Source organism: Oncorhynchus gorbuscha, linkage group LG01, assembly GCF_021184085.1.
Source record: "Oncorhynchus gorbuscha isolate QuinsamMale2020 ecotype Even-year linkage group LG01, OgorEven_v1.0, whole genome shotgun sequence".
Classification (NCBI taxonomy): Eukaryota; Metazoa; Chordata; class Actinopteri; order Salmoniformes; family Salmonidae; genus Oncorhynchus; species Oncorhynchus gorbuscha.
Genome location: NC_060173.1, coordinates 60,097,141 through 60,121,661, shown reverse-complemented (window position 1 = coordinate 60,121,661; position 24,521 = coordinate 60,097,141). Strand labels below are relative to the sequence as shown.

Below are 24,521 nucleotides of genomic sequence, written 5' to 3'. Positions count from 1 at the left end.
CTGGCAGTGGGTGCGTTGTTGACACTACACTAATCAAGTCATTCCGTTGAGTGTAATAGTTTCTGCAGTGCTGCTATTCGGGGGCTAGCTGGCTAGCTAGTAGTGTTGTTTACGTTACGTTGCGTTAAAAGAACGACAATAGCTGGCTAGCTAACCTAGAAAATCGCTCTAGACTACACAATTATCTTTGATACAAAGACGGCTATGTAGCTAGCTATGTAGCTAGCTACGATCAAACAAATCAAACCGTTGTACTGTAATGAAATGAAATTAAAATGTTATACTACCTGTGAATGTGACGGTGTTGTGAGTCTATTCGGTAGACGTTGGCTAGCTGTCGGCTAGCTGTTGGCTAGCTAGCAGAGTCTCCTACGTTAAGGACGACAAATAGCTGGCTAGCTAACCTCGGTAAATTAAGATAATCACTCTAAGACTACACCCTCTAAACCTAAACTACACAATTATCTTGGATACGAAGATACGAAGACAGCAAAGACAGCTATGTAGCTAGCTAACACTACACTAATCAAGTCGTTCAGTTGAGTGTAGTTTCTCCAGTGCAGCTAATCAGTGGACGTTAGCTAGCTGGCTAGTGAAGACTACGTTAGGACGGCGAAATACGATAATTACGCAATTATCTTTGATACAAAGACGGCTATGTAGCTAGCTGAGAAGAAATTGCTAAGATTACACAAATCAAACCGTTGTGCTATAATGAAATGTAATGAAAAAGTTATACTACCTGCGGGAGCGAAGTGCCGATGCGACCACTCGCTCCAACCCGGAAGCATATATTCGGCGCATGTAACAAATACAATTTGATTTGATGTTGTGTTGACCATTTTTGTGCTCTACCTTAACTATTCAAATGTGGCACTGGTTTGACCCTCTGTAGACCAAATAAGGCTCTTGCTTAAGTGATTATAAAGGATCAGCACTGTCCAATTCATTTTAGCCTGATCCTTTTTCTTGATTGACAATCAACATGATGATTCCCTCAGTGGGGTTTTTGACTTTCTTGAGCACGTTCATGAGTCTCGAACTTCACGTTTACATGTTAAACTGTCAAGTAGCTGTCAGGTAGAAGGTTATTTTGAGAGAATCAAGGGATGTATTGTTTGGTCAGGGTGGAAAAATGGATTGATCTTATATCACCCGGTTTCATTTTACTCTTATCAAAATCACAACACTTTGAAGTTTAAATGTTTACCTTTTAGGATTGCACAATAATAATGGATTGAAAAAATATGATATGTGCAGGACTAGTTGCATCAACATGTATGGTGATAGTAGAGGGTTTAGAACTGTGGGTTTGTAGGACTATACATTGAAATGATATTGGTAGGCGAAATTGCATTTCTTCACACTAAATGTGTGACAAGTCAGTACCTGACTTCATTAATCTTAGATGAAGCCTGCAGTTGGCTTGTGTAATGAATAGTATAATTTGATATAATATATTATACAAATTACAATGCTAGTAGTTAGGTACAAAATAGTATACTGTGCAGTGTGCAATAGTTCCAACACAGTTCTTGTGAAGCATCTAGGCCTATGCTTTTATTGTTGAATTTAGTGAAAGTCAATATTGTATTAAAGACGACCATTTCCTAAAAACTCCCTATCAATTCTGCGACAACGCACATAACTGTATTATAGGCTATAATAAACCGTTAAAATGCTTCCGCTTACAGAGAGTGGTGATCACTTCATAAATATTGAAACGGTTAAGTATTCCGTAACAATCGGTGTCGGGGAGGAGGGGCAGGCACCACCAGAGAATGAACGAACTCTATAGATGTGTATTGATGAAAGTCACACTTGTAAACGCGAGCGTCGTCCGATACTTCGCAGTAGAAAGTAGCAGATGTAGCAAATAAATTATTAGACGACGAGACTAAAACCCAAGGACCTTTCAATTGGTTGAATTTCATAATTCGCTAGTTCAAAGGGGTATAGGCTACACATGCTTTATACACGAATTTGAAATTGTCGCCACAAGGTCGCCGCTGTGCGCAAGACACACGGCAATTGAAGAGTAGTTGAAGTGAGCTTGTAAAAGGTAAGATACGCTTTAAAATATGTTTGTTTACAAAATGTATTCAAATTAGCCCAGCCTACTTCTAAAGATAAATATTCACGTTGACAGTCACACTTCTAATATGTTTTCTGCCTTTCAACTTCTCGAGATTCTGATTTGCCATCTTGAAGTTTCTTCTCAAATGAGTGTGTGTCAGTGTCAGTGAACGTCTAGACGGCAGTAAAAAACTGCATACATATGTAGAAAATGAACTCAAACCATTGAATAACATCTCCAAACTGAATTTTGCAGGACTGAGCATGCTGCCCGTTACTCCTTGGTGGTTCAGCCTGTTCTCATAGACTAATAGTGACATAGTAAATGTAAATCCCGGACAACCAAATTACTAAAATATGCTATGTTTGGTATTTAAAAAATAGCTAATATTTAGCAACCCAAAGGTTGCGTGTCGAATCTCATCACGGACAACTTTAGTATTTTAGCTTATTAACAACTTTGGAGCTACTTACTACTTTTTAGCTACTTTGCAACTATACTGACGAAAAATATAAATGTAAAATGTTGGTCCCATGTTTCATGAACTGTAGTAAAAGATCACAGAAATGTTCCATATGCATAAAAAACGTATTTCTCTCAAATTGTGTGCACAAATATCATTACATCCCTGTTTGTAAGAAATGTTCCTTTCCACCTGACAGGTGTGGCATATCAAGAAGCTGATTAAACAACATGATCATTACACAGGTTCTCCTTGTGCTGGGTACAATTAAAGCCCACTCTAAAATGTGCAGTTATGTCACATAATACAATGCCACAGATGTCTCCTCCTTTTGAAGGAGTGTGCAATTGGCATACTGACAGCAAGACTGAAACTAATTTAATGTTAATTTCTCTACCATAATCCACCTCCAACGTAATTTTAGAGAATTTGGCAGTATGTTCAACCGGCCTCACAAACATTTACATTTACATTACATTTAAGTCATTTAGCAGACGCTCTTATCCAGAGCGACTTACAAATTGGTGCATTCACCTTATGACAACCAGTGGAACAGTCACTTTACAATAGTGCATCTAAATCTTAAAAGGGGGGGGGGTGAGAAGGATTACTTTATCCTATCCTAGGTATTCCTTAAAGAGGTGGGGTTTCAGGTGTCTCCGGAAGGTGGTGATTGACTCCGCTGTCCTGGCGTCGTGAGGGAGTTTGTTCCACCATTGGGGGGCCAGAGCAGCGAACAGTTTTGACTGGGCTGAGCGGGAACTGTACTTCCTCAGTGGTAGGGAGGCGAGCAGGCCAGAGGTGGATGAACGCAATGCCCTTGTTTGGGTGTAGGGCCTGATCAGAGCCTGGAGGTACTGAGGTGCCGTTCCCCTCACAGCTCCGTAGGCAAGCACCATGGTCTTGTAGCGGATGCGAGCTTCAACTGGAAGCCAGTGGAGAGAGCGGAGGAGCGGGGTGACGTGAGAGAACTTGGGAAGGTTGAACACCAGACGGGCTGCGGCGTTCTGGATTAGTTGTAGGGGTTTAATGGCACAGGCAGGGAGCCCAGCCAACAGCGAGTTGCAGTAATCCAGACGGGAGATGACAAGTGCCTGGATTAGGACCTGCTCCGCTTCCTGTGTGAGGCAGGGTCGTACTCTGCGGATGTTGTAGAGCATGAACCTACAGGAACGGGCCACCGCCTTGATGTTAGTTGAGAACGACAGGGTGTTGTCCAGGATCACGCCAAGGTTCTTAGCGCTCTGGGAGGAGGACACAATGGAGTTGTCAACCGTGATGGCGAGATCATGGAACGGGCAGTCCTTCCCCGGGAGGAAGAGCAGCTCCGTCTTGCCGAGGTTCAGCTTGAGGTGGTGATCCGTCATCCACACTGATATGTCTGCCAGACATGCAGAGATGCGATTCGCCACCTGGTCATCAGAAGGGGGAAAGGAGAAGATTAATTGTGTGTCGTCTGCATAGCAATGATAGGAGAGACCATGTGAGGTTATGACAGAGCCAAGTGACTTGGTGTATAGCGAGAATAGGAGAGGGCCTAGAACAGAGCCCTGGGGGACACCAGTGGTGAGAGCGCGTGGTGAGGAGACAGATTCTCGCCACGCCACCTGGTAGGAGCGACCTGTCAGGTAGGACGCAATCCAAGCGTGGGCCGCGCCGGAGATGCCCAACTCGGAGAGAGTGGAGAGGAGGATCTGATGGTTCACAGTGTCGAAGGCAGCCGATAGGTCTAGAAGGATGAGAGCAGAGGAGAGAGAGTTAGCTTTAGCGGTGCGGAGCGCATCCGTGATACAGAGAAGAGCAGTCTCAGTTGAATGACTAGTCTTGAAACCTGACTGATTTGGATCAAGAAGGTCATTCTGAGAGAGATAGCGGGAGAGCTGGCCAAGGACGGCACGTTCAAGAGTTTTGGAGAGAAAAGAAAGAAGGGATACTGGTCTGTAGTTGTTGACATCGGAGGGATCGAGTGTAGGTTTTTTCAGAAGGGGTGCAAACGCAGACCACGTGTAACCATGCCAGCCCAGGACCTTCACATCCAGCTTCTTCACCTGCAGGATCGTCTGAGATCAGCCACCTGGACAGATGATGAAACTGAGTAGTATTTATGTTTTTAATAAAGCCCTTTTGTGGGAAAAATGAATTCTGATTGGCCGGATCGGGCTCCCCAGTGTGTGGGCCTGGCTCCCATGTGGGTGGGCCTATGCCCTCCCATGGCTCAAATTGTGTGCATAAATTGCCCAGTCGTGAAATCCATAGATTTGGGCTTCATGAATTTATTTCAATTGACTAATTTCCTTATATGAACCGTAACTCAGGAAAATTGTTGCAAGTTGCATTTATATTTTTGTTCAGTGTACTTAGTATGTTAGCTAGAGGTCGACCGATTATGATTTTTCAACACCGATACCGATTATTGGAGGGCCAAAAAAAACCGGTACCGATTAATGGCCCGATTTTTAATTTATATGTATGTATGTATGTATGTATGTATGTATGTATGTATGTATGTATGTATGTATGTATGTATGTATGTATGTATGTATGTATGTATGTATGTATGTATGTATGTATGTATGTATGTATGTATGTATGTATGTATGTATGTATGTATGTATATGACAATTACAACAATACTGAATGAACAATGAACACTTATTTTATCTTAATATAATACATAAATAAAATCAATTTAGTCTAAAAAAATGGCGAAACATGTTCAATTTGGTTTAGATAATGCAAAAACACAGTGTTGGAGAAGAAAGTAAAAGTGCAATATGTGCCGTGTAAAAAAGCTAATGTTTAAGTTCTTTGCTCAGAACATGAGAACATATGAAAGCTGGTGGTTCCTTTTTAGCATGAATATTCAATATTCCCAGATAAGAAGTTTTAGGTTGTAGATATTATAGGACTATTTCTCTCTATACCATTTGTATTTCATATACCTTTGACTATTGGATGTTCTTATAGGGACTATAGTATTGCCAGCTTAATCTCAGGAGTTGATAGGCTTGAAGTCATAAACGGTGCTGTGCTTCAAGCATTGCTAAGAGCTGCTGGCAAATGCAATAAAGTGCTGTTTGAATGAATGCTTACGAGCCTGCTGCTGCCTACCACCGCTCAGTCAGACTGCTCTATCAAATCATAGACTTAATTATAATATAATAACACACAGAAATACGAGCCTTAGGTCATTAATATGGTAAAATCTGGAAACTATAATTTCGAAAACAAAACGTTTATTCTTTCAGTGAAATACCGAACCGTTCTGTATTGTATCGAACGGGTGGCAACCCTAAGTCTAAATATTGCTGTTACAATGGTACGCCATAATTATGTAAAATTCTGGCAAATTAATTACGGTCTTTGTTTGGAAGAAATTGTCTTCACACAGTTCGCAACGAGCCAGGTGGCCCAAACGTCTGCATATACCCTGACTCTGCTTGCAATGAACGCAGAGAAGTGACACAATTTCCCTAGTTAATATTGCCAAGCTAACATGAATTTCTTTGAACTAAATATACAGGTTTAAAAAATATATACTTGTGTATTGATTTTAAGAAAGGCATTGATGCTTACGGTAAGGTACATTTGTGCAACGAGTGTGCTTTTTTCATGAATGCTCTTTTGTTAAATCATCACCCGTTTGGCAAAGTTGAAGTAGGCTGTGATTCAATCATAAATTAACAGGCACCGCAATGATTATATGCAACACAGGACAAGCTAGTCAACCTAGTAATATCATCAACCATGTGCAGTTCATTAGTGATTATGTTAAGATTGATTGTTTTTTATAACATAAGTTTAATGCTAGCTAGAAACTTACCTTGGCTCCTTGTAGCCACTAGGTTATTTTGATGCTGCACTCGTGCAACAGGTGGTCAGTCTGCCATGCAGTCTCCTCATGGATTGCAATGTAATCGGCCATAATCGGTGTCCAGAAATGCTGATTACTGATTGTTATGAAAAATCAGCCCTAATTATTCGGCCATGGCGATTAATCGGTCGACCTCTGTTAGCCAACCCTTCCCCTAACCTTACCCTTTAACCTAACTCCTAGCCTTAACCCGTAACCCCTAGTGTATTTAACGTTAGCCACCTAACTAATGTTAGGAACCTAACTAATGTTAGCCACAACAAATTGGAATTATTAACAAATACACTACCTTTCAAAAGTTTGGGGTCACTTAGAAATGTCCTTGTTTTTGAAAGAAAAGTATATTTTTTTGTCCATTAAAATAATATCAAATTGATCAGAAATACAGTGTAGACATCGTTAATGTTGTAAATGACTATTGTAGCTGGAAATGGCAGATTTTGGCAGATTTTTTAATGGAATATCTACATGCGCACACAGGCCCATTATCAGCAACCATCATTCCTGTGTTCCAATGGCACGTTGTGTTAGCTAATTCAAGTGTATTATTTTAAAAGGCTAATCATTTTAAAAGGCTAATTGATCATTAGAAAACCCTTTTGCAATTATGTTAGCACAGCTGAAAACTGTTCTGCTGATTAAAGAAGCAATAAAACTGGCCTTTAGTCTAGTTGAGTATCTGCAGCATCAGCATTTGTGGGTTCGATTACAGGCTCAAAATTGCCGGAAACAAAGACCTTTCTTCTGAAACTCGTCAGTCTGTTCTTGTTACTCTGCAAGAAATTGCCCAGGTACTGAAGATCTCGTACAAGATCTCGTACAATGCTGTGTACTACTGCTACAATGCTGTGTAATTCTGTATCTAACCAGAATATAAAGAGGAGTGGAGGGCCCTGGTGCACAACTGAGCAAGCGGACAATTAGTACATTAGTGTCTAGTTTGAGAAACAGACGCCTCACAAGTCCTCAACTTGCAGCTTCATTAAATAGTACCCGCAAACACCAGTCTCAACGTCAACAGTGAAGAGGAGACTGGGATGCTGGCCGACTAGGCAGAGTTCCTCTGTCCATTGTCTGTGTTCTTTTGTCCATCTTAGTCTTTTCTTTTTATTGGCCAGTCTGAGATATGGCTTTTTCTTGGCAACTCTGCCTAGAAGACATATTATATTATACAAGATGGAAGATGGACCTCCACAAATGTATACATACCATACGAAATGTAACATATCATACCAAGTGGAGGGAGACATATTTACGTTTACCATGTTACGTCTACCCATGAGTCCAAGTTGCATCAGTTTGATGCACCTTTATAGGAAAGTACAGTAAAGATGGGTGACACTAAGCTGACAGTCATTGCAGCCTAAGGCCTGCTTGTGTGTGTGACACTCCTCGCTGAAAATAATGACCTTACTAGTAACTCCTACTGCTGATTAGGGAAGGCATTAGATCTTTAGAATGTCACTGAAGGTTGTAAGTACTTAGTCAAAGAGGTAAGGTAACATCCAGTGTTGGTGATACCAAGCCTGTGGAAATAGAGCACAGGTGCTGATTCAAAGAGAATGAGAGCTGGATAAATAGAAAATCTCTAATGTGCTGATCTAAAATAGTAGTTTCTAACATTCACCCAGCCTAACAAAAAACTGCGTCTACAAGCAATGACGCTACATCTACGGTAAAGAAATGAATAGGTCAGTACAATATAATACAGTAGAGTAGAGTTTGGTACAGTATGGTAAAGAAATGTGGAGTATAGGTCAGTACAATACAGTAGAGTAGAGTTTGGTACAGTACCGTATAGCACAATTCCTTGTGCATAGATTTGTCTGGTTTCTTTGACTTTGGAGTCAAAGGTTTTTGTTTGGCATAATTTGTTTTCAATTTAAAAGTATTTCAGTGTTATTCTGTTACCATAGAATTGCCCTACTACTAACATCCCCTATCCAGTCATCTACAGATCTGTGATAAACATTGTATTTATGGATGTATTTTGAAAGTATACATTCATATTGCCCACTACCCTAGTCTCAATTAGGGCGATGTTGCAGAGTGCCCCACAAACCCTCACTCTGATTTCTTCTTGGATCAGGGCAAATGGAAGCACCCGGGGTGGGTGCACACAAGCATGCTATTGTTTATTTTCATCTGGTCTGCCAAACAGAGAACAGAGAGAGAGGTGATTGCTAAATACTTATTTAGCGTTGCCAGGCTACCCTCAGTGGAGTGCACAAAGGGACAGCATTAGAGGGGACGCAGAGCAGAGCACGAAGGCGAGAGAAAAAAATGAGGTGCAGAATAATCTTTCATTTACAGCTTTTCGATGTTCTCTCTAATTTAGGATCTGCACTTGATGAGGGCACACATGTACATAAGTCACGTACTCTCTCTCTCTCTCTCTCTCTCTCTCTCTCTCTCTCTCTCTCTCTCTCTCTCTCTCTCTCTCTCTCTCTCTCTCTCTCTCTCTCTCATTCATTCATTCATTCATTCATTCATTCATTCATTCATTCATTCATTCATTTGTACACAGACAGGCCCAACTGAGCTGGTCATAACACATTTGTAAATCTCAACCAATTCTTTCACGCAAGCAAGGGTTGGCCCACATATCTTGAATATTAGGCATTGTGCCTCTTTAAATGAGTGGTGGGTGCTGTTGCATCTGCTCTCATTCTACAGAGTAGATTGGCGAGGTAGGGATACTTTCTGACACCCAGATGTGTGTGGGATGGGGTGACGTGGTGGGTACAGGCGGTGTGTGTGTTCTCCAGCTTGTATGTGCATTTCTCAAGTGTGTACCGTAGGTGTTTGCTAGCTTGTGTTTGTGCAAGTCTGTGTGTGATTGTTTATGTACCAGGCCAGCTTGTGCAGGAGTGCCTTTTCAATGCGTGGGAAAGAGCGCATGTGCGTTGTTTACAACATTTGGTGGCATTCACCACCCTCCCTTCCCCTTCATGTGGGCTTCCTGCTCTCTCTGTCAGTGGGTGACTTGAGACTAAAAGCTGTGCGATGGCCCACCTCCTGTCACCTTGTCCCTTATTTCATTTTAGTTTACTAAGTTCTCGACACAGCGTTATTTTTGGGGCCTGGCTCACAAGCTATCCATATATCTGTGCGGGACGCCAAATCCAATGCTGTTCTCAGGCTCTTATTATATCCTAGTGTAGCCTAGCTTAGCCACTCTTCTCTTACCTAACCAACCCAGGCTTTTGGCGGTTGGCCCTTTCATTAGGGCACAGTTTGTGCTGTAAACAGTACTGAGGTTTGGATTAGAGCAGTAAGGCAGGAAGCTAATGGACGAGAGGAAGTTGACATGACTGCACAGCGGGGGTTCACCACCTCTCTGCTTTCGGAATGATACAGGCTCTCTCGTATTGAGACAACATAAGCATGCATACCTGCTGTGAGAGCGAGTGTCTGTCTTCCCCCTCAGACACAGTTTTGCTTAGTGAACTTACTCGCTCACTGTAGTGGTTTACTGTACACCCACAAACACATTTTGTGTGAGTGTTGTAGCCAAAGTATTTTGGTTTCAGTCTTTGTCTACGCCAGTGGCTGTTGATTCTGAAATTTTCACAATGTCACACCAAGTCTTCCTTTCTTCCATGTGGTCTATTCAGTAGAATGAACGGCTTTAGCATTGGAGGCAGAAATGCACTGAATAGCTCATACACAGACTTCTATACTGCAGGATAATTTATTTATTTTTTAATCGGCAATGTCATGAACTTTTAGTTGCACCCAATTGAATAGCCATTATTAACCACTGACTTGTGTTTTCTGCAGGCCTGGTGCATGATGGGATCTTTTCGCCGGCCCCGTCCGCGCTTCATGAGCTCGCCCGTGCTGACGGACCTCGCCTGCTTCCACGCCAGCTCGGTCGGCCAGCAGCTGTCCAACACCAGTGTCTGGAATAGGTGGGTGGGCCTCATCTGTGTGAACCACATCCAACACTGCTTTTAAATGTGTGTGTTTGAGTGTGTGAAACACGTTTCTCTTTTCATATATCTCTGACAGAGGGTCTATATCAGTCATTAGATACTGAACTGACTTTGGTTTGCTTTCAAATGGGAAGCAACTAGATTTGATACATATCATATTTCTTTGTGCCTCACTTTATTTCCCTAAAATGTCCAAAGAGAACATGATAGGAAATGACAGGATAAATAATGTTGTAATCCCACCAGGAAGTATTTAGAGGATGTGGGTTTTTGTATATTAGTAAGTGTCCGGGTTGGAGCAGGAAGACCTGCGATGGTCTCTTTCCTCTCTGACCACCCCATCACTCTTTATCTGCAAAAAGTGTAGATAGTACTGTTGAGCTGGCGGTTTTGAACATATTCACTACAGAAACGGAAGCTAACCCTTTATTTCGGTATGGAAATGTGTCAGACAGCTCTCCCCCCTTCTCTCAGGAAGTGAATAGAGCATTTGACAGGATGTTTTGTGGGAAGCGGATGGGGCAGCGGGTGCTTCGGCTGCTAAGAGGTCCCTTCCAATAAACCCCAGAGGTGCCACTGAGGTGCTTGGCATGCTCTTTGTCCACCGAAAGCAGGGGGTCTTTCCATAGGTGTGGAGTTTGTGTCCTTGGTCACATGGTCACCGGCCGCCGCCACCGCTTGAACGGCACAGTCCTCCACAGCAAAGGGCCGAAGTCACAATGGTACGCTGCACTGTTTTGATCTGATAGCGGACCGTCCCTAAACTAGGACAAAAGGCCAATGCCAAGTTTTCACAAGCCCTATTTTCCTTTCTAATTCCTTCAGCTCTACAAAAGTGCCCAGGGGGTATGAGCTAGGGGTTGATTCTGGACAGTACCTTTACACAGCTTTGCTACACAATGAAAAGGTTTATGAAAACCCCCAAGGCCATGTTATGACAATATGTTATGTCATGTTATGACAATATCTGCAGAGGGGCTTTAAATGGATCTCTGGTTTTCACTGTTTACAGTATGTCCATGCCTCCCTGTTGCAAAATGCATCATACTTCACACCTCTTTTACTACATTGGAGAATTCATATTCAGAAAATGTTGCAGGGCACTAATTGTCCACGGTGGGTTGTTATCAAAACAAGTTTAAAAAATGTTTTTGTAATTAACATGGCTCAAGACATACACTGAGTATACATAACATGAAGGACACCTGTTCTTTCCATGACATAGACAGAACAGGTGAAAGATAGGATCCCTTATTGATGTCACTTGTTAAATCCACTTCAGTCGGTGTAGATGAAGGGGAGGAGACAGGTTAAAGAAGGATTTTTAAACCTTGAGACATTTGAGACATGGATTGTGTATATGTACCCTTCAGAAGGTGAATGGGCAAGACTAGGGTTGCACATTTTAGGTAATATTCGGGGGTGGAAACTTTCCATGGGAGTTAACAAAAATATATGCAAATTAATATTATTACCATTTAAATGTAGATGTTTTTTGCATTGGATATATTTACCATATCATATGGAGACAGAAACATAAACCTTTTACTTTATCATAAGTAGACATAAATCATAAATTTTCTTCCAATAGACATTTTTTTAAATGATTTAGTTACAAATTTAACTTTAATTAAACGAGTTGACTCTTCACATGGGATGATTTATAATAATAATAATATATGCCATTTAGCAGACGCTTTTATCCAAAGCGACTTACAGTCATGTGTGCATACTGAACACCAAAAGAAAGGGAGTATTGAATGATCCCCAATGATCCATCCCATTTCCCAAAAACATTTTCAACATACATCTGTAAAATAATAGTCCAGAAACTAAAGCTTTGTTTGTCTTCCATGTCTTCTCCCTAGATCTCCTCAATGTCCACCCCTTGAACATCTGACTCTGAGGCCTCATCTTCACTGTCACTTTTCAACCTTGTTGAGAATGGCTTGTTGTCAGGCTCAAAAAGCCTCAAATTTTCCCGGATGGTCCCCAATTATCAACCCTTGTATTGGTTAGCCTGTTGCGTGCTTTGATGTGTGTTTCAAAACAAGGAGGAACAAAGACAGTTCCGCCACTTTACATACACGTGCGTAACCGTGAAAACAACAAACATCAAAATACAATCGAGCGCAATACACACAAGTCTAATCTCGCACGAACTAAGGCAGGCAACAGGTACCCTATATACACACAGAAATAAACGCAAATGAAACCAGGTGTGAAAAGAATCGCAGACAAAACAAACAGAAAAGAAAAAAGGGAAAGGTGGCGGCTAGTAAACCTGGCGACGACGAGCGCCAATATTTAAGGGCCTTTGAACGGGGTATGGTAGGAGATGCCATGCGCACCACTTTGTGTCAAGAACTGCAAACGCTGATGGGTTTTTCACGCTCATAAGTTTCCCATGTGTATCAAGAATGGTCCACCACCCAAAGTACATCCAGCCAACTTGACACAACTGTGGGAAGTATTGGAGTCAACATAGGCCAGCATCCCTGTGGAACACTTTTGACACCTTGTAGAGTCCATGCTCCGACGAATTGAGGCTGTTCTGAGGGCATAGGGATGCAACTCAATATTAGGAAGGTGTTCCCGAATGTTTGGTATACTCAGTGTATGAATGACTTCTTAGACAAAATGAGGCAACCTAATCACCATCTATCACAACAGCCATCTTTCAGAAAAGTTTAAATACTGTCCTGTCGATCTCAGCCAGAGCTTCCCATTTTCCAGGCAGTTGAGGCTCCCTCACCTATGCCCTCTGACCTATGAGCTCTGACCTGACCCTGTGTTTCTTTCCCTTAGCGTCCAAACAGCCGTGATCAAAGTGTTCCAGGGTGGAGGGTTGCAAGCGAATGAGCTTTACACCCTCAATGAGAGCATCAGGTAAGGTTGAATTGACAGTCTAGATAGACGTACTCTGTAAGAGCTTTGTGACTTCACCGCACACTGCAGGAAGCTTTGGGGATACGGTCCTCCTTGTTTTGTTCTTGTAACCCGTAAGGCTTTGACAGATAAGGCATTAGTGGAATCAACATAAAGGAAAGGAGACATCAAAATGTTTATACCACCTTTGATTTAGGGCACCACTGTATGTCAATACTTTTATAAAGTGCGTTTTAAATCGATGTTTTTCTTTCACGTTATTAGCTAGTGTCCCATTGTTCTGTGTCCTTTTAGATGGCTCCTCAAGACTGAGTTGGGCTCGTTCATCACAGAGTACTTCCAGGTATGCCCTTTCCCCTTGCATGTACTGTAGATTCACCATCCAAAATGATCAAAGGAGTAGTTTATTAATATAATGCACATGTAGCTACATATGTAGTGTATTTAATAGCCATATCAGATTTGAAAGGATTTTTGCCCCATTCATTCCAAAAAACCCTTTACAAACTTTCCAGTCAAATGTGTTTGTAAGGTGTTTTAGGAAAATGCCTCAATAAGAACAGAGCCAAGGTACCTGGAAAATCATATACATGTGTCAAATGTAGTAATAATAATGAAGTAATACATATATTTATTTTTCAATTGAAGTGAAAGGTGTTTTGGTGTTTTAATGAACTACATTTAGATTGCTGTCTTAATTATTTGTCTTGAAATAGCAGTTGAGCCAGTGGCGATTTTAGCATGTAAATCTAGGTGGGGCAAACTCCCCCCCAAAATGGAGATGCATGCCAGCAAAGCCACTACACTACACAACACTAAACAATACATAAAGTGCACTATAACGGTGACAAACGGTGCCCACAAACTGTTAGCTTCTACTTAAAGCTGTCTCAACAACGGAGTCCCAACAGCAGTCCCAACACCTTATCACTGCTATCAACGGAGCTTTGGCAGAGAAACAGTTCATTCAGCCTCATTTACTGCCTTTAAAAAAATCATAGCTAATATGGCTGACTTGCTTAAACATATGTGGTTTCTACTGACAATTGAGATGTATAAATAATGGCATACTGGGACAACGAGTGGATGAGAGGCAATCCGTAATTTCGATGAAGACATTAACGAGCGAACTAGGACGGACGTAGTCAATATAACTATTTGTTAAACACTTTTGAAATGTACAGCGATAGAATTCAGAACATGGGCCATTCTTACAGTATTCTCACTGTACACCAAGTCAGAACCATAGGATAAATAAGGGGGGCGCATATGCAGACAATGAAAGCTCTTACAATATTCAATGATTACATTTCTTTAAAACAGGCTATAGGCTACATGCACCACCAAGTCAGAACAGTAGGCTATATTATGAGGGGAAAAGGGACCAAATTATTAGGGTGAGGCACATGGGCAAGTAATGGCTTACTACACAACATAAACTTTGTTAGGTTCTGACAAACAGAGTGAAAAACTAACAGACAACTAGTCAAAGCTCAAACGAAGTTTATTCACCCAACGGGTCAAACAGCGACCAAGACATGGTTCCAACAGCACAAGTATTTAAACCTCCCTTTAGGCGGAGTCTCCTCCTTTTTTCTAAACCCTACATCTTTGTTGCTAGGCAGGAAGTTAAGTGATGTGGGTAGTAAACTGTTCCTTCTCCCTTCATGTGACCTGGCCTGACCTCGGCCCCCATTCCTCACTAAAACACAGCTCACCACCGTTATCAGTGACCGCAACCATGTGATTGCCTTTTTCCCTTACTTAGTAACTTCCCAGGCCCATGGCTCTTATCCGCCCTCAATTGACCCCACCATAAACATTCCTCCTACATATAACCATTAACTTCTGGTGTAGCAAGTATTTCAATTTACAACATAACAACTCAGTATTACTTTCTTAGCTACAGTATACACATCTCCCTGGCATATTACATAATTTCTGAAGCAGCATACAATACATTTTCTGACTCAACTTGTTGTGCTGTGCTCACTTGAACAGGAAGTGGCGTGGCGGACCTTCGTGGGCAAATTTTGTCATCAAACTTTGTCATCAAAGTCTGGCATTCTCTGGATTTATGGTGCTTTCAAGACAACTGGGAACTCTGTAAACGTTGAATCATGACATCAGTGATCTTCAGTTCAAAGCTCTAGAAAGAGGCTTGAGTTCCCGACTCTGAATTCCATTTACATTACATTTACATTTAAGTCATTTAGCAGACGCTCTTATCCAGAGCGACTTACAAATTGGTGCATTCACCTTATGACATCCAGTAGAACAGTCACTTTACAATAGTGCATCTAAATCTTAAAGGGGGGGTGAGAAGGATTACTTATCCTATCCTAGGTATTCCTTAAAGAGGTGGGGTTTCAGGTGTCTCCGGAAGGTGGTGATTGACTCCGCTGTCCTGGCGTCGTGAGGGAGTTTGTTCCACCATTGGGGGGCCAGAGCAGCGAACAGTTTTGGTCTTCCGAGTTGGAAGACCATTCAAAACGTATTTTCCCAGTCAGAGCTAGTCTTTTTCTCCAAGGTCACAGTTGTCTTGAACTCACTGAAGTCTGAGATTTCCCAGTTCCGAGTTTCCAGTTGTTTTGAACGCTGCAGAAGCCATGCTGGATTGACAGCATTGCAAATGTTGAATGTTTATCCTTTTAAGCTTGGAAAAGAGATCCTTAAACCTAGACTTGGACCACACACCCACTCCACTGAATAGCATGCTAGTGATTGCTTTGCAATGCTTGCAGTTAGCCACCGATTCCTTCCAAACCACATCATTGTTGAACTTGCAATTTCCAATGTGTTCTGTAATGTTTATGTCCAATGGCCGATGAGCACCAATATGTTTAATCTATAAATTATCTTCATAATTTCTCTTCACATGGCAAGGATCGAAAAGGATTTGCCAGTAGATTGTCGACTTCATTCATGATGATGACTGCTAGCTTGCTAGCTAAGATTTTGAAAGTATGATGTTGACATCAGTCCAATCAAAGCTACGGTAGATATAACATGATTTGATTTTTTTTTCTGTGGCCAATGACCTTGAGCCTTCTTGGATGGACACTTCTAATGTAACTCTATGGCAGCACCAAAGGGGCTTGAATTTTCGAGCTCTCCCAATAAATTTTGCGGTGACGTAGTGTCCCCATGAGTAACAGAACACTGAGCAAATCACGGCGCAACTAGGGAACATTACCAACCACTATGCTCCGTATTTTCCACTGGCTGTCCCACCAGCTCCTCTATATGCAATGAGCAGATTTTCTTTTGCTTAGTGCCTTTCTGTGCATTTGTTGATCAATTATTCAGTCAGCAGAGAACTGATTTTTTTGAAGGGGTTGAAACCTGTTCTTTCAGAACGTTGGTTATAAATATCCCCTTTTCTACGTGTTTGGATAGGACACAGATTAACACCTCCTTTCAGCAACCTTACACTAACTGGCATGTGAGATGCATTTCATTTGCACACCAGATGTCTCTCATGTATATGTTAATAGAGTCATTGGTAACAGCCATGTAAGAGAACTTGAAACTGTTACTGTTTCCTTTAATTTAAAAACATACGTTTCTAACATTTACTCCTTCTTTCTAACAATTTGTCCTAGAATCAACTCTTGACCAAAGGCCTGTCACATATTCTGGAGAAGATTAGACTTTATGAGGGTAAGTGTACCATCTGCGCCATGAAACATTGCAAACAATTTGGCTTTTTTGCATTTACATTTAAGGAAGCTACTTTGTTCACAGCGAGATGGTCAGGGTATTTCCCCAAGGTCTTATTCTTGGGACGCATTCCTCGGTTGGAACTGATTGATGACAGGTATCTACTGTAACCACTTGTGTTTTTACCCTATTAAAACCTCTAAGGACACAGAAATGAGAGTGAGATCTGAGCCTCATGTAAAGAGTTTATTTGTGATTGACCACCTCAATTCAGTCTTGTGTAGCATAAAGCATTATGTGTAATAGCAATTCAATAGTAAAAATCCTTATCCAAGTGCCATATTGCTTTCCACCTGTCCAATGCTTTCAGACTCAGGGAACGAAGGCTCTGTGGAAGAACTTAGATCTGTGCCATTTGTCACAGTGTCATCTAATGGTGGTTCATTTGTCCCTCCCTTTCTCCTCAGGTGACAGTCAACTCCTTATCCTGTCTGAGATGTGGGTCAGGTTCTTCACTGGGATCTTGCCCACGCTCCAGGCTATATTCTATCCTGTTCAGGTACTGTCAACATACAGCCCGTCCTTTCGCTGAGACTTTAAACCGACTGCCTGACCCTCAGTAATCGGTACAATCCCATGGCACTTGGTTTATACAGTAGGGGTGTTATTAATCCTGCCCTCTTGGCTTAATTCTGAAACTGGCTGCTCATTCTACTGCACACAGCCAGATAGGGACAATCCTCTCCTGCCCCTGTCAGTGTAGGGTCAGAAATCTCTCTCTCCTTCCCTCTCTCAATTACAGCCTCTGCTTTTTGCCATACTCTTTCATTTATTTGGCATCTTGAAGTCCTCCCAGCCCTTTACTGCAATGTTGCCATCTAATTTCATCCCTCATGAACATCATTCGTTTATGTGTGTTTTGTCCTGTGTGAGTGCAGGGTCAGGAGCTTACCGTCAGACAGATGGCTCTACTGGGCTTCAGAGACCTGGTCCTGTTGAAGCTCTCCCTGGAAGACCTACTACCCATTGCCACAGTCCCCCCAGCCATCACACAAATGCTGCTGATTCTGCAGGTAAGCTTACTTCTACACCAGTCATTGTAATCTGGACATGTAGACACTTCATGTGACAATTGTCACCACATATAGTAGAATAATAATAGTTAGTACATGTAGCTTCTAAACGCCTTTGGGTCAGTTGTACTACATGGCAAATCAGAGCCTGACTCTGTGGCAAATGAACGTAACATTATCTCACATCGTAATATGAAGTTAATGCAATTTGGGTTCAAAGTGAGGCCCCTGTGTCAACTGTCTGTGTTGAGCACCATCCCATGCTTACTCACAATGTATCTGTCCACGTTTCTGTCATTGTATCTATCCACAGGGCATCCATGAGTCTAACGGGCCCAGTCAAGAGTACTATCAGCTAGAGGGATTGGTCGAGACAGTCATCTCGCCTTACCTGGGGAACGTCCTCCACGTTAGCAACACCAACTGCTTCGTAGGTGAGTGGCCTGGGTCACAACAGAACATAGTATCAGCTTTGGTCCCACTTTTTGTAGTAAGATTAAGTGATTTTTTTCTTTCCCTAATCATATTGTATTTTGAACAATAATGAACAAAATAAAAATAGTACTTGTTTTCAAAAGAAGCATTAACAGCAATTTGACCTGTTTTTTTAATAAGAAGGAGAATGTGTGATCCCTTTACCGTGGCCCCCAGGCTCTATGAGGGGAAATAAGCCTTGAAAGCCCTAACTAGGCTTCTATGGCATGACAAATCACATAAAAAACATCACCAGAGCCTGCAAATCTGCATTTGATCACATTTCTTATCCCACTGGCCTGGAACTGGCTAGCACACACACTTTTTCTTTATTGCACTTTTACTCCCCTTCCCCAGTGGAGTTGTTTCTACGATTGCCATTACAGTCAACCTGATCAATTCAATGGCTTGGGATGGTGGTGACATCATGCACTAAACTAGAGCATGCAGATATCCCAGAGTAATTAAAGGCCCAATGCAGCAGGTTTTATATCAATATCAAATCATTTCAGGGTAACAATTAAGTACCTTACTGTAATAGATTTCCATTCAAATGGGCAAAAATAGCTTTTGGGAGTGGTCTGAGTGGGGAAGAAAAAACCAGCTGTTTTCACCTTTATTTATTTAACCAGGTAGGCTAGTTGAGAACACGTTCTCATTTGCAACTGCGACCTGGCCAAGATAAAGCGTAGCAATTCGACACATACAACAACACAGAGTTACACATGGAATAAACAAAACATACAGTCAATAATACAGTAGAACAAAAGAAAACAAACAGTCTATATACAGTGAGTACAAATGAGGTAATTTAAGGAAATAAATAGGCCATGGTGGCAAAGTAATTACAATATAGCAATTAAACACTGGAATGGTAGATCGGCAGAAGATGAATGTGCAGGTAGAGATACTGGGGTACAAAGGAGCAAAATAAATAAATGAATACCAATATGGGGATGAGGTAGGTAGATAGATGGGCTGTTTACAGATTGGCTAAGTAAAGGTGCAGTGATCTGTAAAATGCTCTGACAGCTGGTGCTTAAAGCTAGTGAGGGAGATGTGAGTCTCCAGCTTCAGAGATTTTTGCAATTCGTTCCAGTCATGGGCAGCAGAGAACTGGAAGGAAAGACGACCAAAGGAGGAATTGGCTTTGGGGGTGACCAGTGAGATATACCTGCTGGAGCGCGTGCTATGAGGGGGTGCTGCTATGGTGACCAGTGAGCTGAGATAAGGCAGGGCTTTACCTAGCAGAGACTTGTAGATAACCTGTAGCCGTGGGTTTGGCGACGAGTATGAAGCGAGGGCCAACCAACGAGAGCGTACAGGTCGCAATGGTGGGTAGTGTATGGGGCTTTGGTGACAAAACGGATGGCACTGTGATAGACTGCATCCAGTTTGTTGAGTAGAGTGTTGGAGGCTATTTTATAGATGACATCACCGAAGTCGAGGATCGGAAGGATGGTCGGTTTTACGAGGGTATGTTTGGCAGCATGAGTGAAGGATGCTTTGTTGCGATATAGGAATCCGATTCTAGATTTAATTTTGGATTGGAGATGCTTAATGTGAGTTTGGAAGGAGAGTTTACAGTCTAACCAGACACCCAGGTATTTGTAGTTGTCCACGTATTCTAAGTCAGAGACGTCCAGAGTAGTGATGCTGGACGGGCGAGCAGGTGCGGGCAGCGATCGATTGAAAAGTATGCATTTAGTTTTACTTGCATTTAAGAGCAGTTGGAGGCCACGGAAGGAGAGTTGTATGGCATTGAAGCTTGTCTGGAGGTTAGTTAACACAGTGTCCAAGGAGGGGCCAGAAGTATACAGAATGGTGTCGTCTGCATGGATCAGAGAATCACCAGCAGCAAGAGCAACATCATTGATGTATACAGAAAAGAGAGTCGGCCTGAGAATTTAACCCTGTGGCACACCCATAGAGACTGTCAGAGGTCCAGACAACAGGCCCTCCGATTTGACACACTGAACTCTATCAGGGAAGTAGTTGGTAAACCAGGCGAGGCAATCATTTGAGAAACCAAGCCTGTCGAGTCTGCCAATAAGAATGTTGTGATTGACAGAGTCGAAAGCCTTGGCCAGGTCGATGAATACGGCTGCACAGTAATGTCTCTTATCGATGGCGGTTATGATGTCGTTTAGAACCTTGAGCACGGCTGAAGTGCACCCATGACCAGCTCTGAAACCAGATTGCATAGCATAGAAGGTATGGTGGGATTCGAAATGGTCAGTAATCTGTTTGTTAATTTGGCTTTCAAAGACCTTAGAAAGACAGGGTAGGATAGATATAGGTCTGTAGCAGTTTGGGTCTAGAGTGTCACCCCCTTTGAAGAGGGGGATGACCGCGGCAGATTTCCAATCTTTGGGAATCTCAGACTATACGAAAGAGAGGTTGAACAGGCTAGTAATAGGGGTTGCAACAATTTCGGGCCAGATTGTCTAGCCCGGCTGATTTGTAGGGGTCCAGATTTTGCAGCTCTTTCACAACATCGGCTATCTGGATTTGGGTAAAGGAGAAATGGTGGGGGCTTTGGCGGGTTGCTGTGGAGGGTGTCGGGCAGTTGAGCGGGGTAGGGGTAGCGATGTGGAAAGCATGGCCAGTCGTAGAGAAATGCTTATTGAAATGATCAATTATAGCGGATTTATCGGTGGTGACAATGTTTCCTAGCCTCAGAGCAGTGGGCAGCTGGGAGGAGGTGCTCTTATTCTCCATGGACTTTACAGTGTCCCAGAACTTTTTTTGAGTTTGTACTACAGGTTGCAAATTTCTGTTTGAAAAAGCTTGCCTTAGCTTTTCTAACTGCCTGTGTTTATTTGTTCCTAACTTCCCTGAAGAGTTGCATATCACGGGGGCTATTCGATGCTAATGCAGAACACCACAGGATATTTTTGTGCTGGTCAAGGGCAGACAGGTCTGGCGTGAACCAAGGACTATATCTATTTCTAGTTCTAAATGTTTTTAGAGGGGCATGCTTGTTTAAGATAGTGAGGAAGGCACTTTTAAAGAATAGCCAGGCATCTTCTACTGATGGGATGAGGTCAAAAAAATTGTATTTTCAATCAGCAACTACAGTGCCAGCAACTACAGTATTCACACCCCTTGAATTATTCCACATTTTGTTGTGTTCCAGCCTACATTTAAATTGAGATTTTGTTTTGGCACTGGCCTACACACAATACCCCATAATGTCTAAGTGGAATAATGTTTTTTGACATTTTTACAAATGAATTCAAAATGAAAGCTGAAATGTCTTGAGTCAATAAGTATTCAACCCTTTTGTTATGGCAAGACTAAGTGAATCAACAACAGCAGTACATACTTCACAAAACTAACCTAATTGACAGATTGAAAAGATTGGAGCTTATACAGGATAAAAAATATTACAAAACATGCATACTGTTTGATACAAGGCACTAAAGCAATACTGCAAAAAAATGTGATAAAGCACTTTCTGTCCTGAATACAAATGTTTGATGTGTGTTATGTTTGAGGCAAATCCAATACAACACATTATTGAGTACCACTCTACATATTTTTAAGCATAGTGGTACAGTAGCTGAATCATGTTATGGGTGTGCTTGAAATTGTTCTGTTTTTCCAGATGAAAAATAAATAGAATAGAGCTGAGCACAGGCAAAATCCTAGAGGAAAATCTGGTTGAGTCTGCTTTCCACCATACACTGGGAGATGAATTCAGGAATAATTATTTAAGGCACAGGAAATATCACTTATAAAAAAAAAATGTTGCACTGTTAGTTTCATCAGCTGTTGTACAATATGATAGAAAAAAACTGGAAATAAACATACTTTTGACTACTGGGCCTTTAACAATTGTTCTTGAATTAGGACTTGTGAACTACATTGCATTGCATTTATCCAATGCATACTCATCAGGAGTCGACTGTATTACTTTCAAACAATAGCAGAGAAATACTCAAACAGGTGTTTTCCTCTTCTTCTATCCCTAGAATGCCGAGCACCACTTTCCAGGTTAAGAGGAGTGGCACAACCAGAGATCACTGTTACTCATCATCATGCCTCAGACTCCTCCTCTCTGGCTCCCCTAGTGGAGCAGGAGGGGGAATCCTATCTGGAGAAGGTGGGAGGAGTCCGACGCCACACAGTGGCCAATGCACACTCCGACATACGGCTGCTCTCAGCTTCTGGCAGGATGCAGCCTGGGATGGAGGAGGACAGTGGTGGCGGTGGTGGGAACGGGATGGCAGGCAACGGCATGCTGCCCAGGCCTTTCTCCAGCCATCCAGACATCCTGGAATCCCCACTGGGAGTGGTGGGGCCCTTTAGAAAGCAGAGATCGACTGAAATCAGCTGCGATCCTCCCAGCTAACCAGTGATAGCAGCTGGAGACCATTGTTGTTATTGATTCCTGGAAACTGAGGGGATAAAAAAACATCTCTGAGTGCGAGCAGGGTGGTCGGGTGGAGTCCCTGTCACCCAAGGGCTTTCCCTCCTCTGTGCTCAGAGGCCAAAATGTGGAAACAGTTGATTGTTTACGTACAGCTCTGTTACCCGAATTGCCAACATGTCAGATCAATTCACATTATTTTATTCCTGGGACGCATTCCTCGGTTGGAACTGATTGATGACAGGCATCTACCGTAACAGCTAGTGTTTTTACCCTATTTAACCTCTCATAAGGACACAGGGGACAGTGAGATCTGAGCCTCATGTAAAGAAAGTATATTTGTGACTGACCGCCTCCATTTGGTCTTTTGTAACATTGTTTTAGTATTTTTATTTTTTACATTAGATAAAAGTTGACTCCCTAGACTCACAGCTAGAAAAACTGTATATCATACACTGCAGTTGAGGAACAAACGGGAAAGTAATTCTGCTTTGAAAGTTGAAAAACTTGTAACCCCACTTTTGAGAAAATGGTCCTTGAATGTTTGGTACACGAGCTCTTCTTATTCCACACCCATTCAGCATCGTTTACATCCTCTTAAGACTTAGCCCAACCAATCTCTTTCACGTGTGAGGCAATGTGCTAAACAGTGAGTATGGTAGTGTACAACCAAAGATTTCAAGACTAAAGGCTGGTTTATACTACATCTATCAACAGTTGTCACAGTGACATCATGAACATTCTATTGTCGTCCGACATCAAACTTGTCATTGTTGTTCTGAAAAATTATTAACAAAACAAAATGACATCATGCATGACTTCAGCAGCCTGGGGGTCCAAAATAGCATAACTGGTGCGTAATTAACACCAATAAACCCATCCTTTTAAAAATTAAAAGCAACTTTCTAAACAATGTTTTTGGGTAGTTTCTAGCCTGTTAGAAGGTGTAAACGGTACAGTGAAATGGTTACTTGAATAGTGGAGTCTTTGGTTTAGACATGTAGCTAGCTAGCTAAACAATGAACCATAATCCCAACTCATAACATTACTACCCTGCATGAATCTACAGGTAGATAAATCTAACCAACTAGCTGGGTTCAATGTTAGCTAGCTAGCTAACATTAGGCTATAACTAGCAATACAAATGGCTCTGAGATATGCATAACGTTACTACACAGATCATACATGTAACATGAACTTGCGCCAGACAGCTAATGTTAGCTAGCTAACAGTAAGCTTTAACTTGCAATGAAAATTACTTTCTGACTAAATATATCTGAAAATGTAGCAAGCTACATGGATGAACGTTTCTCCATCTCTGTCACGGATGCCATGCTTGCCCTTAGTTTCAAATCATTTTTTAAATTTGTCACATACACATGGTTAGCAGATGTTAATGTGAGTGTAGCGAAATTCTTGTGCTTCTAGTTCTGACAATGCAGTAATAACCAATGAGTAATCTAACCTAACAATTTCACAACAGCTACCTTATACACACAAGTGTAAAGGGATGAAGAATATGTACATAAAGATATATGAATTAGTGATGGTACAGAACGGCATAGGCAAGATGCAGCAGATGGTATCGAGTACAGTATATACATATGAGATGAGTAATGTAGGGTATAATAATATTATATTAAGTGGCTAGTGATACATTTTTTACATACATTTTTCCATTATTAAAGTGGCTAG

General features: G+C 41.8%; 1 protein-coding gene across 2 annotated transcripts in view; it reads left to right on the top strand.

Annotated features, from left to right (window-relative positions):
• prr5l (proline rich 5 like) overlaps nt 1-24,266 on the top strand; it is a 64,429-nt gene extending 40,163 nt beyond the window's left edge. Inside the window, exons 1-9 of one of the 2 annotated variants that reach the window (XM_046357831.1) lie at nt 1,755-2,062; nt 10,198-10,328; nt 13,161-13,241; nt 13,536-13,584; nt 16,847-16,904; nt 17,372-17,463; nt 17,843-17,977; nt 18,291-18,411; nt 22,429-24,266. In XM_046357831.1, coding sequence (XP_046213787.1) covers nt 10,207-10,328; nt 13,161-13,241; nt 13,536-13,584; nt 16,847-16,904; nt 17,372-17,463; nt 17,843-17,977; nt 18,291-18,411; nt 22,429-22,808 — 1,038 coding nt within the window. In that variant the 5' untranslated portion in view covers nt 1,755-2,062; nt 10,198-10,206 and the 3' untranslated portion in view covers nt 22,809-24,266. Of the gene's footprint in view, nt 1-1,754; nt 2,063-10,197; nt 10,329-13,160; nt 13,242-13,535; nt 13,585-16,846; nt 16,905-17,371; nt 17,464-17,842; nt 17,978-18,290; nt 18,412-22,428 lie in introns of those variants that run through there. The other variant, XM_046357824.1, reaches the window with a different exon arrangement.
• Nucleotides 24,267-24,521: the final 255 nt, after the last annotated feature.